Here is a 19,370-nt window from a genome sequence, read left to right as displayed (position 1 = left end):
CTGTTTCAAAGCACATTTTGAAGCATCTTTCAGGGATTAAATTGAATGGACTCCTGAGATTCTCTGTCAGTCAGAATGCTCATGTTCTTACAGCTTTAAGTTAAGGAGTTTGTTTTGGTTGCCACTCTTGTTGCCAAGCAGACTGGAAATAACTCTGCATCTGTCATCTGACAGCCTGAGAATACGTCTGACATTGAAACTGTGGGCAGTTAATGAGGGTGGAGAATGTCCTGAATCCGTTACTGTGAGACCTGGCCTCACATGGTTGTAGTTTGTGTCTTTTTGTGTCACTGTGTATTTGCAGTTCTGGGGACACCTATAATCATTTTCAATTGCAAGAACTTAACAACCCAATTTTTCCCCAGGCTTCCAATAACAGGAACTTTTAAGAACCTTGTGAGACTTTGGTACTAAGTTCTTCCTTGCATTCCCACTGTATTTTGGATACACCATGAAAAGGCAAAAGCCAGACTGACAACATCATTTTTTTTGCACTGTTTGGTGGTGAAGTAAGTGGTTATGTGTCAGACAACAATGTAAGAAATGATGCCATTATTGTTATTGATTTTTTTTCACATTTGCATAAGCATGAGATACACTTGTATATGCCAAGGCAGGGCTCTGCCAGTCAGTGGCTCAAATCAAATCCTTTGCCTCGCACCACTTTGCAGTATTTCGGTTGAATTTCTAACCACTGATTTGGATCCTCTCCCCAAATGCTAATGAGGACTTGAACATTTCTGTTTTTCATGGCTCTTTCTTTTTTTAGTAGTTTCTTTCCTAAAATGTTCCTACACCATTTCCTTTTTTATTGTGATTTATTTGGCGTTCTGGTAGATATACATGAAGTGCAGGCAGAAGGAAAGAGGCTGGGTGATGCGTCATGAACTTTCTTTTTTTTTTTTTTTTTCATGGTTTATTTAAAACTCATCATCAGTTACACTGCGCATGTCCTAAAGCTTGTGGAGTTAATGCACAGGCTGAGCAGAGTTATTAAAAAAAAATTGCCGAAGCCGGATCATGATCTGAAATCTAATGGATTGTTCATTGTGCCACACCCCACCCCTCCAAAACATTTCGTTCAAATCCATCGCAGACTTTTGGAGTAATCCAACAAACGGACAAAGCAACAAACAAACCAACGCCGGTGAAAACATAACCTCCTTCCTAGGCCTTCGGCCTTCGGCCTTGGTGGAGGTAAAAAGCCGAACCGGTGACAATGTCTTAGGTTGAGTTTGTCAATAGTAAGGCATGATGTTTTGTTCAGGTCCTGCAGGGGAAAAAGGTTTGCTTCCAGAGTGTGTTTCTGCTCTGAACACATGCCGCTGTTTGCACCACACACTGAGCATTAACATGACTTTTCTATAGAGTTATTTATAATATGGCATAATCCCTTCTCTGGCAAGCACAGAAGTCGTGCTTTTATGTGAGACGTGTGCTTTAGAGATATAGAGAAGGGATGTATAGAGCCTGCCTGGGGAAGTCATGTTACCATATCTGGGGTGAAAACCGTGCTGTGCTGTTGACAGTTAATAAATCTCGGGCTGCATTGTGACTGCAACTGCTAAACATCCACAGCAAGGTCAAGTGGTTCATTTCTCAAAGATATATGAGATATATCCTTTTTGTCTTATGAAGGTTGCCATATATCACTTGAGGATGAATTGACTGAGCTTCCTGCTCACAGCTGTGATACATATAAAGTCTTGCTGATACCAGGCATATCTGAATTCACCCAAACTACTCTAACACAATATAAACACATCAGGATGCGTTTACTCCACTTTGAGCATTAGAGAGACCAAAGATCATTTAGCTAAATTCCTCTGACAGGATGTTTCCAACTTGTTCAGCTCAATTCAGCATGTCTTCTTCAACTGAACCTCTTCTCTGTGAGTCCACACTCCCCAGTCTCTGAGGGCCTGTCTGCTGCAATCACCATCTGTCTAAGTCGAGCCTTGTGTACAGTCTGTAAGAAGTGGGGCAAACCCACGCTGAACATCATCTCACAAGGGATCGGGCCCTTCACCCACGACAGGACCAGACTATCCGTCACGACGGCCAATCACTGCACTGATCAACAGCAGAAGCAGTTAAGGGAGACTCGACCCCTCTTGGGTCACATATTGACTATTGGCCGTGCGGTGCCTGCTATTTTTCTGCCCATGCAGTTTATCCTAATTGTGACTTTGTCGGGAGTAATGATCTACACTGTGAGCAGATTGTGTGTGCTTGTGTGTGTGTTTTAATAAGCTCTGTAGGGGAAAGACAGCCCGGCAGAGTCTACGCATCACTGTACTCTCAAATAGTGCTACTTCTAACCTCCCTCTTATTTCTGTTTTTTACTTTCTCTCCCTCTTGTGTGTGTTTCAGTGAAACACTCATTACATCTTATTTTTGGTGATTTTTAACCAACATTTGGACGGTAATAGAGGTCCATATGACAGTTTACACTCATGCACAAGCCTTAAAGCCAAAATAACATGAAAATAAATGAAAGCAGATTTAGAACGTGGCACATCTCACAATCTGGTCTTCTTATTGTCATGATCTATTCATCTTAATCTATATTTCTTTTTCAATAATCGATTCAACATCTCAGTGTGACATCTGCTAGTTTTTTAGGCTCCACCTGTTATTCATATGCATCTGTTTTTGTACTTTTTTTGCTGTGACACTTCCCTGCATTGGATCAATAAAGTTATCGTACATTTGATTTGCTTGTTTTGTCCAACTAGTTTACAGCACATGACGGTCTCTCCAGAAAAGTTGAATGCAGTTTTTGACCAATAGTTGCTGTAATAGATACCAAACATACCACATTTACCATCATCCTACTGTTTATGAGATCAAGTGAAACATACTGGCTGATTTTTACTATTTTGTTCAGCTCTGCTTGCTCACAATGCTGTATGAACAATTAAGATTTATTACAACTCAAATTTCATTTTTGTAAGTTTTGGTCAGCATTCCTTCCAGTAATTTTAATATTGTACTTTCCAAGCTAACTACTGAGATCTGGAAAGATCACAATATTAAAAAAAAGTCAGATTGGGGCAAATTTCCCCAAATTCCAGCAATTAACTTTGTGTATGCGATGCCATCGTAACTAAAAGAACCATTGGCATGAACTTAAAGAAGTTCAACTGGAACGACCTTCTAAGAATAAGTTGACATCTGTTCATGCATTATCATTCATAATGATATTCAGAGACTCACATGGTCCATTAGCTCCTTCACCATGCCGTTCCACTGGCCCGTGTTCTCATCCTGGGCACCGTATCGGCCATCTTCCACCAGGCGAACCTCGTAAGTGAAGCCCAGGATGTTGGCCAGCTCCCTCAGCAGGTCTATGCAGTAGCCCTCAAAGCGGTCGTTCCCGTACAGCGGCTTGTCAGACTTCTTGAACATCACGTATGGCTCTTCCTGTCAGGTGAAATAGTGGAGGAAGGATGAGTCTCTGCAGCACTTGGCATCTTTTACCTACTGATAAGGCCTATCTGAGAGGGTGTCTGATGTGTGAGATAGGCTTTTGAGCCGATCGAGCCCAAACACACACTGCCTCGACGAGTAAAGCATGTGTAAAGCTGCTGTGTGTGTGTGTGTGTGTGTGTGTTTGCCAGCAGTCCCAGTCCTGTGATGTGAGGTGGGGGGGTGCAAAGTGAGGCATGACCATAATAAGAGATAATCCCCCATATCAATGACTCTGTGCTCCTCTCAGGCTCAGCAGGCTGGCTTTGGGCCCAGGCCCAGCTTTCAGGACTCCACATGCTTTGTCAATAAGATAAGCGACGCTGATAGACGGACACAAAAAGAGAGAGAGAGCACGAGCCGGCACATCCCCTCTGTCCGCACAAACAGCTGGGGAGATTACTAATGTCTTCTTTCATACTCCTTTTTTCCTCCCTCCCGCCTACTGAGCATCTCCTCCACCATGTCCTTCTCTTCTCTTCCCTCCACGCTTCACTCGCTGCTTCCTCCTCCTCTTCCTCCTCCTCCTCCTCCTCCTCCTCCGGCTTCCTCCCCTCTCTACCTCTGCTCCATGCACCATCTGTCTCTGTTAGCCTAAGACGCTCGTTCTCACCGCACGTCCCTCATTTCTACGACTCCCTTGACTCTCTCAGACAAATAAATCCAAAAAATATATCATCAGGCAGGTGTTGTTTGTAATAGAACTGTGCCGTGATTGAAACAAAAAAAAGCATTAAAGATTGCTAACAGCTTTGACACATTTCACTGGCTGGAGTTTTAACAGTATGCAGGCTGTAATATGTTTGCATGGGGGGAAATAAACAGTAAGTTCTTTTCACTAGTAGTGGCAGGCCAAACAAACAAGCTGTTTTCGCAGTATATCATAAATTTGCCTTGCAGTGATGCTAGACAGATGTTGAGGATAATGATTTCTCACTTTTGCACAGTATTGCGAGGCTAGGTAGATCATGGAGCGAAAACAGGTAGCTTCCTTCATACTTTATGCCCACTTGTGTATATTTACCTCTATAATTCATCATTCATTTTTTTGTATTTACTTTTTCTTTCTTATACACAAAAAAACGGGAAATTCATGTGCAGTATCACATTTGAAATATCCAAAAATCTATGTGAGAAGGTTTCACATGTAAAATACAGTTCCACAAATGATATTATATGTGAAATGTGCAGTGGTGGATGAAGTACTGAATATAACTAAGTAAAGATATCTAACCAGTAAATGACTTTAGTAGAAGTTAAAATCACCTTTTAGAATGTTATTGAGTAAAAGTCTTAAAGTATCTGACATTTTCTGTACTCTAAGTATCACAAGTCATTTTCTGATATTAAATGTACTCAAGTATCAAAAGTACAAGTAAATGCTTTTAATAAAAAAGGAAGGATTTTGAAATTTAAGTTTGCTCCTTTTAAAGGGACTGTTTGTAAGAATCAGAAATGTCTTGTTAACAGCTTCACCTGTGGCCGTTAAGTCAACGAAAGTCAGCGTCCTGTTGCTCGCGCTTGTGCTCGCTCTACATAGACATGAACGAGCATCCCTCAAAACAGTGAGGAGACACACGTCAGCTAAAAGCACAATATCACTCTATATTCCAGCTGCTTGGCAGTAATGTTAGCTGACCAGACGAAGGTCTCTCCATGAATCAATGCTGATTCTAGTGTTGGCTTTTCCTGCCAACACTGTTTAACAGACGGGCTTCACTAGATACAACCAAGAGGTTTGTGTTGGAGTCTCGTCTGAACAGCGTAGCCATCTGCGAGCGCGCATGGGACACCGACCCGCAATGATTTATACGTGTAACAAGTTACAAACAGTCCCTTTAAAGGGGAACACCACCTTTAAAATGGAGGCTACACTACACTTGAAGAAAAACAAGGTCTTAAGGATTTAAAGAATAAAATCCAGTTTTCTTCTGGTGGTTTCATGTAGCAGGTAGCATGATCTTGAAGTGGAACAAAAGAAGTGCTCGTACTCTCTTATTCACGTGTTGCTAAGACCACCGATTCACCAAACCTGCTTGTTTACAATAGTAAAAAGTAACGAAGATGCTTACGGGAAATGTATCGGAGTAAATGTATACATTTTATTTAGGAAATGTAGTGGAGTTAAGTGATAGTTGACAGAATAATAAAAACACAAGTGAAGTACAGATACTCCCAAAAAATACATAAGTTTTGCAACCAAGTATTATTACTTTGTTACATTACACCACTAGAAATGTGAAACCCATTGGTTTGTGGACTGCAGTTTTGAAGCCTTGAGTTTGGCATTTTAGCCATCGCCATCTTGGTTATTTGCAACCAGAAGTGATAGAGAGGGTGGAGCTAAGTACAACTGAATGCTGAATAAGACGTTTTTAGGCAACCAAAAACGTTATAATTAACTTTGATGAAATGAAAACACACTGTGAAAGGGTTAAAGTTGTAAGACGGAGGCACAGACAACTCCCAGACCGGACAACGCCGTGGTAGCGACCTGTCAATCACGAGGTAGCCCCGCCCTAAAGCATCCCCTGCTTTATGGTCAATCTGACTCTAAATGGGACCATCATTTACTAAATGAACATCATGCTGTATTGAAGAAGACTTGAAACTAGAGATTGAGACCATAAACTCATGTTTACAATGTTTACTGAGGTAATAAATCAAGTGAGAAGTAGGCTCATTTTCTCAGAGACTTCTATACAACCAGAGGAGTCGCCCCCTGCTGGCTGGTAGACAGAATGCAGGTTTAAAGCTCGTCAGCATTGGCTTCACCTCTCAGAACCGGAGGTTGCCAGCTGGTATAATGCTGTGAAATTATGGCCCCTTAAAAAAATTCGAAATCGGTGCCTTCACAAATGATATCTTACTCTTCATATGTGAAATATGTGTGAATGTATCACACATTAATTGTTATTTCACGTGTTATTGTGACAAAAATCGCATTGAAAATTTTCACAAGTGAACTATATGCATTTATCACATTGAATGGTGTTCCAAGACCAAGACCACTGCTCAGTAGATGTTTATTGATGGAGCAAACTATAATCATTAGCACCAGTGGTAGTCACCATCAGGAGATCACCATCTCGGTGTGATCATTTGTAATTTGTAAGAACGTAAGTCTTTACCATCACTGCCTTCCACCCAAAAATAAAAACAGGATATCAGTTTGGATCAGCAGCTACAGTATTAAGCACACTGCAACCATCAATCATCACGTACTGTATGTTATATCTACTGTTGCTCATGTGCTGCTACATTATACCTCAGCAGCTGCAGAACTGAAAGATACTGATGTAACGTTGATGAAAGAGCAGAAAGCACTGTCCACATACAGATCAATGCCAGCGCGGCTGCAATGTCAAGGCGTACAGTACTAACTCCAAAACACACTAGCACTGGTTTGTACAGTCATTGAAGGTAAAATGTACAAATACCTCCATAACCTCTCTTCTGGCATTGAGAATATGCACACATATCGGATCTGTATGAGATGGTAGGTCAGCTACTGTTGACAACACCAGCACATGGACGGGGGGGGCAGCAGTGTGTTGTGCAGGTGATAATGTGTATAATATGTCTATATTACAGTTTTTCCCCCTACACATCTAACAATCCAAGGTAGGAGCAGTGTTTTCCTTTCTTCCCATCGCCATGGTAACTGCTTCAGAGGTGATGAGCATGCCAGTTTTTTTAAATCCTCACAGGTAGTTTTCTAGGCACTTAGAATACTGTGTGCAGAAGGACTACTACCAATATGAAGGAAGAGGGGTATCATCTTTTCAAAGGGGATTTTATCTTTTCATTTTCAAATGTGCTAACTTCTTGAGTCCTGCTTTGAGACGAGTGGATGTAAAGTGAAACCTCCCAACTCACATTCATTACTGGAATTCCCTCTGATGTAACATAACAGAAGAGATGTTAATGTTAAAAATCCTATCACATCCAGTGTGTAGCTGTTGCTGTAAGACATTACAGAGACTTTATATAGTTATAGTTGTGCGTCAAAGGTTTACGGCACCCAAGAGCTGTGATTGGTCAGCTGAGGCTGTTTGTGTTTCCTCCTACAGGTTTCTGATGCCGGCGACTAATAGAAAGATTCTGTAATCTCCTTCCCCAACAAGGAATCTCCACCACAAATCTAGTGCTCACCATGACCCCCACTCTCTATCACAGTGAATGAAATAACAGTAGTCTCCTATTTAGTAGTGAAACAAGCCTAACAGACCGGCTGTAACTATGTTATGTGTATTTCTATGAGTGTGGCCCACCTTCACTCCATGTCACCATGGAAATGCAATAAATTAAACACAGTTGAAATATACAGTAATTAAAGCACAACACCATTGTAGGTATCTACAGCATGGCTGCCGTTAACCCCTTCTATCAAGTGTGAACCCAGTTTTACAGCTAACACACTGACTTCTGTTCAATCTGCTGAACACTTCCACCGATCAGCCAGAACATTATGACCACCTGCCTAATATTCAGTAGGTCCCCCTGACCCATGGAGGTATGGACTACACTAAACCCCTGAAGGTCTGCCGTGGTATCTGGCACCAAGTCGTCAGTAGCAGATCCTTTAAGTCCTGGAAGTTGCGAGGTGGGGCCTCCGTGGATCGGACTTGTTTGTCCAGCACATCCAACAGATGCTCTATTGGATTGAGATCTGGAGAATTTGGAGGCCGAGTCAACACCTCCAACTCGTTGCCATCCACATGATGTATAAGAAAACGTGATTCATCAGACCGGGCCACCTTCTTCCATTGCTCCGTGGTCCAGTTCTGATGCTCACATGCCCATTGTAGGTGCTTTAAGCGGTGGACACGGGTCAGCATGGGCACCCTGATACCACCCTACCCATACGCAACAAACTGCTCCTCACTGTGTGTTCTGACTCCTTTCTATCAGAACCAGCATTAACTTTTTCATCAGTTTGAGCTCCAGTAGCTCTTCTATTGGATCAGACAACACGGGCCAGCCTTCGCTCCCCAAGTGCATCAATGAGCCTCGGGTCTGACCCTGTCGCCGGTTCACCGGTTCTCCTTCCTTTGACCACTTTTGGTAGGTCCTGACCACTGCAGACCAGGAACATCCCACAAAAGCTGCAGTTCTGGAGATGCTCTGACCCAGTCGTCTAGCCAGCACTATCTGGCCCTCATCAAAGTCTCTCACATCCTTACGCTGGCCCATTTTTTCTGTTTCCAAAACAAAGTTCAAAGTTCAAAATGTTCACTTGCTGTCTAATATATCCCCCCCCACTGTCAGGTGTCATGGTAACCAGATAATCCATGTCATTCACTTCACCTGTCAGTTGTCTGAATGTTACGGCTGATCCGTGTATTTTTAGTTGAATGTTTTAGGCCCTCTGTGTGTAATCATTGGCACAGCTAAACATCTTTCTGGGTTTTTATGCCACACCAACACATTCTCACTCCCAACTTGGCTAAGACCGCTGCTTGGTCAGTGTCCCTCAGCCGTCGCACAGAGTAACCCTGTTGGGTTACTTCCGGATGGACCGGGCACGGCGTGTTACATGCGTAGTGTCCTTTCAAAATAAACTTCAGATTTCACAGGAAGTTGGATTTAGGCAACCCAACCACTTAGCCAGGGTTAGGAAACGGTCATGGTTGACGTTACCTTCACCGACTAGCGACTCACAGGGCTGACGATACCGACGAGTCACGTGTCTAAAGACTGATGTGAAAAAATAAGTCAACGTTACTTTTAGGTTGAAAGTCTTGTCTTTGTTTGATCCATCCACCCCCCCTCCCTCCCTCCCTGAACGGACTCTCACGCTATTAATACTACGTCACTGCTCACTCCAATGTAAAACCCCCGCAGGGGGGTTTTACATTGGAGTTAGTTGAAAGCCCGGTTCATCACATACTGTTGCTAAACGGTGCCTCCGTACATCTGTTTCTGATGCCAAGGGGCGCTGACCAAATGGCGGCATTTGACGAGTTGGGAGTGAGAACGGGCCACGCCAGTGTTTCAACTGTGACTGTATTTGTCTCTGACCTTTAAGTGCACAACCACTGAAATGGCCGCTGTCTATGAAAGATGAATGTACCACTGATGGATGAAAAGCCCTTCCTGACTGTTGGTGTTTCCTGTCATGAAATATAGCTCACATATCGACACAAATCCCAAATTCTATAGATAGGCCCGTCATCAAAGTCCCTGATACTTTCTAGTATACCTGCCGCCTGTTGGTGATGTAAACCAACACTACACTTTGCCTCTGCAATGTGCTCTGCACCCATCCTGACAGTGTACATATACATGCACATACCTCATATACAGAGAGGCTTAAACATAGATGAACATGTCTGCTTTATGCTTTTCTCTCTCAAAGGCCCGTTTGAACATGGTGAGTAAATTCCTCCTCAGCCCCTTCAAATTATAATTTAATTCTTCTCTTTATAATTTGACCATTTTCTCCCAGTCTCTACTTGCTGCCATATTAACTAGTGGAACAACTGTTATTTAGCATGTGGAGCACAAAGAAGCTATTGTGAGCCCATTAGCAGCTTATGACCTCTCACCTTCTGTCAACTGTGAAAGATTGTAATTATCATAAACCGTCGCCGGGCACATTAGCAGAAAGCACCTCTCACCGACACAGTCAGCAATACCTGATTCTTTCTCATTGTCCATCTGTGGAACTGGAAACGACACACTAACAGGTCTTAATATCTTTTTGGACAAGTAGCTAGAACATGAGAGAAATGTTACTTTTCACTCTTCACGCAGTTCACAAACTACTCCAGAACCAGAACTGAGCCCAACAGCTTGTACTTGTAAATTAGGAGACTTGTTGGAACACTGTGATCCAATGGCAGAAGAGTCGGTAACTAACAATACGGTTTATATGTTGAACTGACCCAAATCGGATTATTAATCAGTTCCTCTTCACCTCCAATCATTGAAATGATGCAATAATTCATGCAATTTGTTTATTCTGGTTTGATTAATGCCAACACAGACCAACAGAGATTTAGCAATGTCTGTCATTTATGAATTTCAGCTTCAAACGAGATGCTGTTCAAAAGAAATTTTAATGGAATGGTTTGATTCAACCAGCGTGGTTCTCCAGCTGCTATACACATGCTTTAATCCCAATTAATCGTATCAACACAGGCCCAATGACATGCATAATCTGACACATGAGCACATTGCCCAATAAGATTACATACATGTTTAAAAAAAACCTCTCTACCTCAGTTCTTATCCCGCATTATATTCCATATTTCAGATTTCGTAATCCCCTGGTCTCTATATCTCCTATATTTTGTTATCCAGCACTATATCACTTTTTGCACTATATTCACATTTTGAGTAGTCCCGTATCTCAGTTGTTACCCTGCACTATACTCATTGTGAACAGTTTTCTGGTATTTTTGTATCTGGTATATTTTTTATACTTTGTACTACTAACTTGCGCCTTTTTACTAACATGTTTGCACTATGGAACTGTGATGCTGGAAACTTGAATTTCCCTCTGGATCAATCAAGTTACTATCTACCTACCTTTCTATCTATTTGTGACTTTACATTTCCTCCATGCAACATACACATAATCATCTTCTGTAACTATAGAACTCCCTCTCACTAAAAGTCCCCCCAGCTGCAAACTCCACATTTGCCTGTGTTGATCTTCACAAAGACACTATCCATTTGCATCATGGGTAGTAGTAGCTCAGGTGTTCGGCAAAAGAATCCTAAAAGATATATACAAAAAAGACGGATATCTTTTCTTTTTCTGCATCAAAATTCTTTTGTAAATTTCTCAACTGTGAGTCACCAAATGTGCAACATGAAATCAGAGAAGTGCTTTGGCTTTCAGTTTGATATTCCATATACCATAGATCCTTTTGTCTTGTTTTCAGTGTGTCTTCAGCTTGCTCCATCTGCAGAAGCGTGAAATGTCCAGAAGGTCCAGAAAAACTTGGAGATAGAACTAATTTAACATTTTGTTCATTTTGGTCAACATATTTATCATTGCTTGCAACAATTTGATGTAATTTGATGTATTTTGTGTGTCATTTTAAGTAGTTTATAATGTCCTTAAAAATAAGAAATAATAATAATCAATAGTTAAAAATAAGTTTAAAACAGAAGATACTTCTTTATTAGCTTCCAGTGTGTAATAAAGCATTTCAAATAGTCTACACTCTGGTATGCATTTTGTTTTTATAAAATGTGGTAAAACACATTTACAAATATGGTGGGGGTTATATAACCTTCCACCCTGAATACACGTAACACGCACACACACACACAAATAGAGCCAGTCCCTCCTGCCTCCTGCAGACGGAGGCCGGTGCATCTTTAATTAAAGAGATAGAGTGAAGGAGAAGCTGAGTATCTCTGTGAAGTAAACCTAATTAAAGCTCCATCACATCCACGCCTCTCTGCAGCCTCTCCTAAGCCACAGAACCAAGCCCAATCCTCTCCAACAAATTAAAAACAAAGGATTGTGTTCCTCGGCAAAAACAAATGATACTGCCTTATTTGAGTCATTTTTAAACATTTATTTTAGTATTATTGATTCCCTTTAATGACGTGTGGCTGTAGAGGAGAACAAAGCCAATTATCCAGGTGCTCTTAGCAAGTGATGAGATGTTAGACTTCTGCCCATTGGCTGAGCAAAAGAAGAAGATACTGGAAAGAAATTGGGATTTCACATATATCCGAGTCCGAGCCTCCTTTCCCTCCAGCGGACCCAGCAATACAACCTGGGTCTCCAGTCCAGCAGCATGGTGTCGGTGTTGGCTCCCAGTGGGGACCGGCGGAGCAGCGAGGCGAAGCTCTGCTCCTGACCGGAGGTGGAGCCGCTGCTGCCGGGCGCCGAGCTCTCCACCTCCCACCGGAGAAGAATTACTACATAGAAATAGTCAATCTTCTTGCTGATGGTCTCGTTTACTTATACAGGTCATATAGAGACAGATAATCGCGAGGATATTTTACACTAACAACATATGTTTGATAGCTCCGGCATTTAGCTTAATGATCCTTTACGGTACTTATTTGTCAGTATGATCTAGTGATTAACTCAACTGCTCCTATTTATTAATAATCTCTCCACATCTGTCTCTTTCCTGAACGTGATAACATCCTGGAAGGTCTGTGTGCTCTGGCACCGGCTTGTTTGCATTTCCTCACGTCTCGTCCAAGAACAGTTGCCCTGAATACTGACTGGAAATGAGACTGATCTGAGACCAGGGGTTGTTTTGTTTTTCAGCCAAACGTTTTAATCATCGGGTTTACTGTCGTTCTCTCTTTTTTTTTTGGCTTCAGATGCTTTTAGTCCGGATGTGCTGAAGAGAAAAGACACTGATATGCACTATTTCAGAAATCCTCATAGGTGACTGATCGATTGCACAGTGGAAGAAAATAACAGTCACATAATTAATTCGGTTTCAATTAACAGTTAATATCTTGAATAAAGACCAAGTGTGTGCAGAGTCAAACTAACAGTGACTGTATCTCCTAACAAGTACTGTGTGTGTGTCACAGTCTGATATCTCTTCTTCCTTTGAGCCATAGAGCTCCATTGTTGTTAAAAACACATCAATGAGCCTCACTGTGTCACTGACTGACATGTTCCTTCATCACCATGAACACACACACTGGACTTTATTCTGACTCAACCCCACACACACCATCCTGCAGAATATGGAGTAATCCGCCACTGAAAATAGTCCCCAACAAAAGCACTATTTCTTCTTGTTTGGGTAACGTTTGATAAAAACTACAGAGACCAGATGTTCTAGGAGATTACTGAGCCTTTTACCAATGGGGCTTAGACAGGGTGGAGAGGTCAGAAAGTATTGAGAGAAGGACTAACACGTTGGCTCGCTCTTTTCATGGGTTTGTTGACAATAACGACAAAGGTTCCCTAACCATAACCAAATGTTTTTTGCGCCTAAACCTAACCAATGTCATGAATAATATTTGTTATAGTTTTTGGAAGGCACTGATAGTCTATAGCTACGTTTCCACCAAGCAGTCCGGTTCAGTTGAGTTCAGCTCGTTACACATAAGAATTATTTCTGCGTTTCCATTAGCAAAAGTTGTGGATGATACCAATAGAACCACTCCATTCTTGGTACCACCTCGGTCGAGGTTCCAAGTGAGCTGAGCCGATACTAGAAGGTGGAGTTAAAACACTGCAGACCATTGATTGGTCGGAGGGAATCGTCACACAGGACATCCTGCACAAACCGGACAATTTAAATAGCCAAGCCACCGTCAATAGATTGCTACAGGAATAGTTCTAAAACCTGGAAATGAGTTAGCATTTGAGCACTTCCGGTTCCCTCGTCTGGAAGTCAATGTTTTTTTTTAATGGGTTTTTAGTTAGATGCCGGAAATAAGGTCTGTGATTAACACAAGCTGAAGAGATTTTGAGGTTTTTGTTCTACGATATAAAACATGCCAGTAAATATTCCAATAGTGAATTTCGAAGCCTTTAAGTATTTTAAAAAAGGTGGTTAGCTTTTTACTTCTAGCGATTACATTTACGTATCAAAAATCATCAAAGTGGTTTTCATTTGTGAAGATTATCTTTCTGAACAAAACGTGTCAGTATCATAAACGTGTGTTTGCCACAGAGTTTATTTTCTGCAATAATCCAAAACCCAATGCAACAATCCCATTGGCTCTTTGTCGAGGGAACCAGGGCAATGCTAATTTCCTGGTTGGCCTACAAATATATGTCATCCAAGGAGCACTCTACTGAGAGAAGGACTAACACGTTGGCTTGGTCTTCTCATGAGTTTATTGACAATTACGACAAAGGTTCCTTAACCATAACCAAGTGGTTTTTGTGCCTAAACCTAACAAACCTTATGAATAATATTTGTTATAGTTTTGGAAGGCACTGACAGTCCATAGCCACGTTTCCACCCATCAGTGCAGTTCAGTTCAGTTCAGTTCGTTACACATTAGAACGGTTATTTCCAAGTTTCCAAGCAAAAGTTGTCGAGGTTCCAAGTGAGCTGAGCCAATACTAGAAGGTGGAGTTAAAACACTGCAGACCACTGATTGGTCAGAGAGAATCGTCACACAGGACATCCTGCACAAACCGGACAGTTTTAAATAGCCAAGCTACCGTCAATAGCAACCACAATTTTTAATACACTCGACCCAGATCTTTAAAAATGGTTTGGTTGCCGTTGAAATGATTCAGCGAGTGTCCCATCGAAGATGATGTCACAGCAGTTTCACCCATAGACATATATACATAGACGCCGCATTGGACGCTTCAGCCCGTTGCAGAAATACATCAACGTGGGCGCCATATTGGACCTGGCAAGGCTGGCCTGTAACACTATACAAGTGAACGGGGGATAAAAAGCACTATAACATCTACATTTCTCAACCGATTTCAACGAGTCATTATTGTATTAAAGGCTTTATGATCTACGTGGTGTAGAAAAATAAAGTTTAGTCTCCAGTTATTTAGAATCTGGATAGCTGAGCTCTAATTGCTGCAAGACACTAAGAAGACGAGTGTGTACCGCAGGCTGACATGAACTGAGTTACTGACCTGATAGAAAATATTTCATTTATCAGAAGGAATTGTTAAAACTCACATTTGTCAAGTATAGCTTTGGATTATTTTCCTTGTTGAAGGTTAATAATTGTAGAGAGGTCCCTGTATAATATAATATAATATAATATAATATAATATAAAATAATGTACATTGGAATGTCTTCCTCTGTTTTAGCCATCATCAATCATTACCACTAACACTGCTCCTGCAATTACTATTATGTTCATTTTCAGACAATATCATACTAATACGAGCAATCAGAATAAGAGGCTAATAGTAGTAAATACCTCTGTGTCTAAAGTTAATCTTACACATGGCAAAATGACTTAAACTATTGTAACATCAATACCAATTGATGGTGTTTAATTTGTGTAACGTTAGCTGCTAGTTAATCTCCACAACATGTTAGCGCAGCTAGAGTCACTTAAGAGAGCGTTGAATACAAAAACGTTAGCTAACGTTAAATATTGCTGAGAGTTAAGATACTGTTCAGACATGACATCTACTTTATTGTTTGCGATATTAGACTTGTGACGTTATTGTACATTTCATGTTTTAAATACAATATTATAATACACATAACATAATATCTATAAACGACATTAGCTTAATAATAACGAACGCAAGCTAGCTCTTATCTGATGAGCTAAGTTACATATGCAAATGTTTTGATAATGTGAAAAATTGTTAAAGAAAGATGTAATATGACAGTACGACTGTTTAATAATTACTTTTTAATTAACTTAATCTCACCGTATCGAAGGACAGACTGATGATCCATGAACGTATTTAACAGTTTTTCACCAAAAACTTAAAAAAAGAAAAAAATCAAACGTCAACTTAACGTTACTCCTCGTAGATCATAAATGTTTGAATATAAAACAACTCGTTGGAATCGGTTGAGAAATGTAGATGTTAAAGTGCTTTTTATCCAGAAAAACGGCAGCTGCCCCGTTCACTTGTATATGTTTTCAGGCCAGTCTTGCCAGGTCCAATATGATGCCCACGTTGACGTACGCTCCAGGAGTCAACGTCTATATGTGTATGGTTTCACGTGCTGCCGATACGTCGATCAGGTGAGAATCCCTCCTACACTGAGGGGGTTCTATCTTCAGTGGAAACACAGCTAGAGAAAAGGATCTGGTACCAAAAGTGAGCCTGAGCCGAGCAGAGCCGTACCGTGCAATAGAAAAATGGCATGTGTCATCGTGCTGATGGGGGCATCAGATCAGAAAGAATATGGTTCAGTTTGGAAGGCAATGACAAACAATATATTTAGTTGTTTAGTTTGAGCAGCAATATGATATGATGTAAATTCACATCACTGACTCACGGCAGTTTGTGAAATAGTCACAAGATTTAATCTATTTGATTCGTGTACATAGACACACATTTCACTTTTTTTTGTGACGCTCAGCACGACTTTCAACAACATCGTGCTTTTTCCTACAAATGTCCAGCAACACTTGATGTATGTGTCAATTTCTGCCCAGTCTTTTCACAATAAAACTACTTAGTTAGGTTGGTTTGGGTTAAAATAACTCCAGAAGTAACTTAAGTACGAAAGTTACATGACAAATAAATCAACGTTGACTTGTGGTTTCACACAGAACATGAACAGCGGTCTCCTGGTGAGAGTCTGGTGTTTTTAGACCAACCTATCCACCCTGACCTCTTCCATCCACGGTGTTCGCCGTTTTTTATACTTCCTGGTCCGCAATCTATGTACACAAATCAATACATTAAATTTGGTAACTATTTCACAAACTGCTGTGCAACTGGGCTGACTTTCAACAGCTGACATAACAACAAATGTTTAATCGTTTAACATGATGATGAGGCAATAGCCGTATCGTATCTTATTTGGCCTTTTTGCATTGCAAAAGTGAGAAAATGAAATGTAGAGTATAATATTCTGCAACACTAAGTTTGTCCATTATTTTGTACTTTAGAGCAGTCTGCAGGTAGCTCTACTGTTCTCCGGCAATGATGGGTTGTTTCTGTGGAAGTGGAAGCAGGCCTGCTCCTTGCTCTCTCTAAGACATTACACAGTATATTATCTGCAGCTCCAGCCATTAGCCTAAAGGTACTTCATTTCCACCGCAACATTACGGGAGTGATTTCCAAAGTAGATAAACTGTTGATAGGCCAAGATCTCAACAGTAATTACATCATGTTTTATAGTACATAATCCCTGAGAAAATGATGAGAAGCTGGATGAAAGTGTGCATCAATCAAATGTAACAAACCCAATTATTGTCAGCCCTCCCTTCTTTTCCTCGCTGCTCACAGCCATCACACATCTCTCCATGACTCAGTCCTGATATGGCAATTACAGCCGTGGAGAGTCTCTGCTAATAACTGCAATCCAATCACTTCACAGCATGCGCGGAAGGAAAGAAGGCCCACGATAAATAATGACAACCCGCAATTTACTTGATATTGTTATTTTTACGCTTGCCTCCTCAATAACAGGATCATAAATGGCTTTATTTTGGCTTGCTTCTACAAGTTCTCCTCCACTGTCACGGTTCTCACATGGCACACAGTCTGAGGAGTACAGGCATGCATATGTTCACACAAACACACACACAAACACACACACACAGACAGATCCAGGTCCTCCACCTGGTAATAAGTTTGTGGTAATTTAATGAATTGCATTTCTTTCTTAATACTGTGTGCACTTTGTCAATTTAGTGGTATCTTTGTGAAGTTATTGGGCCCTATATGGCAGGAATAGTTCAACATTAACATGAACAGTATGGTGCTGGAACTGGGAGTTGATTAGCTTAGCTTAGCATAATGACTGGAGGCTGGTGGAAACAGCTAGCCTGGTCCTATCCAAATTCAAGAATAACTCAGTAATTAACACAATGTGTCTACTTTTTTTAATCTGTTCTTGAGGGAGTTACATGCAGGTACTATTTCTAGTAAACAACAGCTGTGTGCAGTGGCTTCCTGGAGACTTTTCGTCACTGTGAAGCAGTCAGACGCTGTACAGAAGAGCCGGGTTATTGAATAAAACGTTGGGGTCAAAAGGGGCTCATGGGTTATATTTGCCGTGGTACCACCTAGTGGGTTAATCCAGCCTTGATAGGTAAAGGATGCCATAAATTGTACTGATTGTAAAGCCCTCTGAGAGAAATTTGTGATTTTTGGTTATATAAATAAATAAAAGTGGCTTGACTTGAATTTTCAGTTAAAATTCTCCTGTCACACAGGATAGAATGTAAACTTTGATTTATATCATTAAACTCAACCAGAAAAAACACAAGGACATGACCTCCACAGTAGCTAGATTCATTCGTTTTTATGCACCATTCTTTTCATGCTCAGTATCAATAGAGGAAAATATTGCTATAAAGATACCGAATAGACAGATTTTACTGCTTTTTCTCAAAGTTAGATCTGAATTCTTTGGATTTTGGCACCACTGGCAAGAGAGACAATAACACAATATGCCTGATAAATTGGTTTGTAGGAGGCAGAGCCGTAAACCATGAAATCTTATTGGACAATCAATCAGTCAATTTTCCCTGCCTGAGCCTGCTCCCACCAAATTGGAGTCCTCCACAGTAGTGAAGTCAACTGGCAATTTGGGAGTGCAGTGCTTTGGGGTACTCTACTTCAATTGAGTCGGAGAGCAGCATCCCCAGAAAGTGCTCTAAACAGAAAGGGCAGCCCAGGCAAAGCAGTGAAGGATTTTTCAAGAGGAAAAGCTTAAAAATAATGACATCTTTGGAGGGAGTCTGTTATGGCTGAGAGCTGTTCTAGCCTTCTATAATTGGTCCCACATAAAGCACCATTACAATTTGATTTGGCTATAAACCGACATTTAAAGCTGCAATATTTAATTTGCACATTGTCAGCCCAAAATGTCAGTGTGAGCTAACTGTTTGAATGTTGCAGATGCATTACTCAGAAATCTTGTTAGATAACATTAGTGGACTGCACAGAGCAGGTCTGTGTGTTACTGCTCTACCACAACTGAGCCAACTCCATTTGCTAAACGGTGGTTGAACTGCTGCAGGAAGAGTTCTGAAAACAAACAAATAGATTAATTGAAGTACCAGTATGGTGGAGACGATCAGGGACCGATTGGATAAGGAGTCAGAGACATTTGTCGTCTTCCCTTTCTGGTTGTCCGTCATGTTCAGGCCACTTGGAGGATCCCATGTACCGATCTGTAAAACAAAAGATCACTTTTACATGTTCAGTTTAAAAGTTCCAGGACAGAGATCCACATAAAATCCAGTTATACAGGCATCATAGCACCATTAGTAGTGGGTACTCCGAGCTTTAACATTTAAAAACTGAGCTGCTTTGCTT

At 41.0% G+C, this 19,370-nt stretch overlaps 1 protein-coding gene across 3 annotated transcripts in view; it reads right to left on the bottom strand.

Moving 5' to 3' along the window:
* The window catches only part of grik2 (glutamate receptor, ionotropic, kainate 2), a 369,970-nt gene that overhangs the window by 85,373 nt on the left and 265,227 nt on the right, over window positions 1–19,370 (bottom strand). For all 3 annotated transcript variants that reach the window (XM_037784201.1, XM_037784199.1, XM_037784200.1), the window contains exons 10-11: window positions 19,112–19,225; window positions 3,220–3,426 (exon numbers count right to left, since the gene is read on the bottom strand). In XM_037784201.1, the coding sequence (XP_037640129.1) occupies window positions 3,220–3,426; window positions 19,112–19,225 (321 nt within the window). The remainder of the gene's footprint in view (window positions 1–3,219; window positions 3,427–19,111; window positions 19,226–19,370) is intronic.

The sequence above is a fragment of the Sebastes umbrosus genome, chromosome 11, assembly GCF_015220745.1.
Source record: "Sebastes umbrosus isolate fSebUmb1 chromosome 11, fSebUmb1.pri, whole genome shotgun sequence".
In the NCBI taxonomy this organism is placed as follows: Eukaryota; Metazoa; Chordata; class Actinopteri; order Perciformes; family Sebastidae; genus Sebastes; species Sebastes umbrosus.
This window is presented reverse-complemented; position numbering and strand designations above follow the sequence as displayed.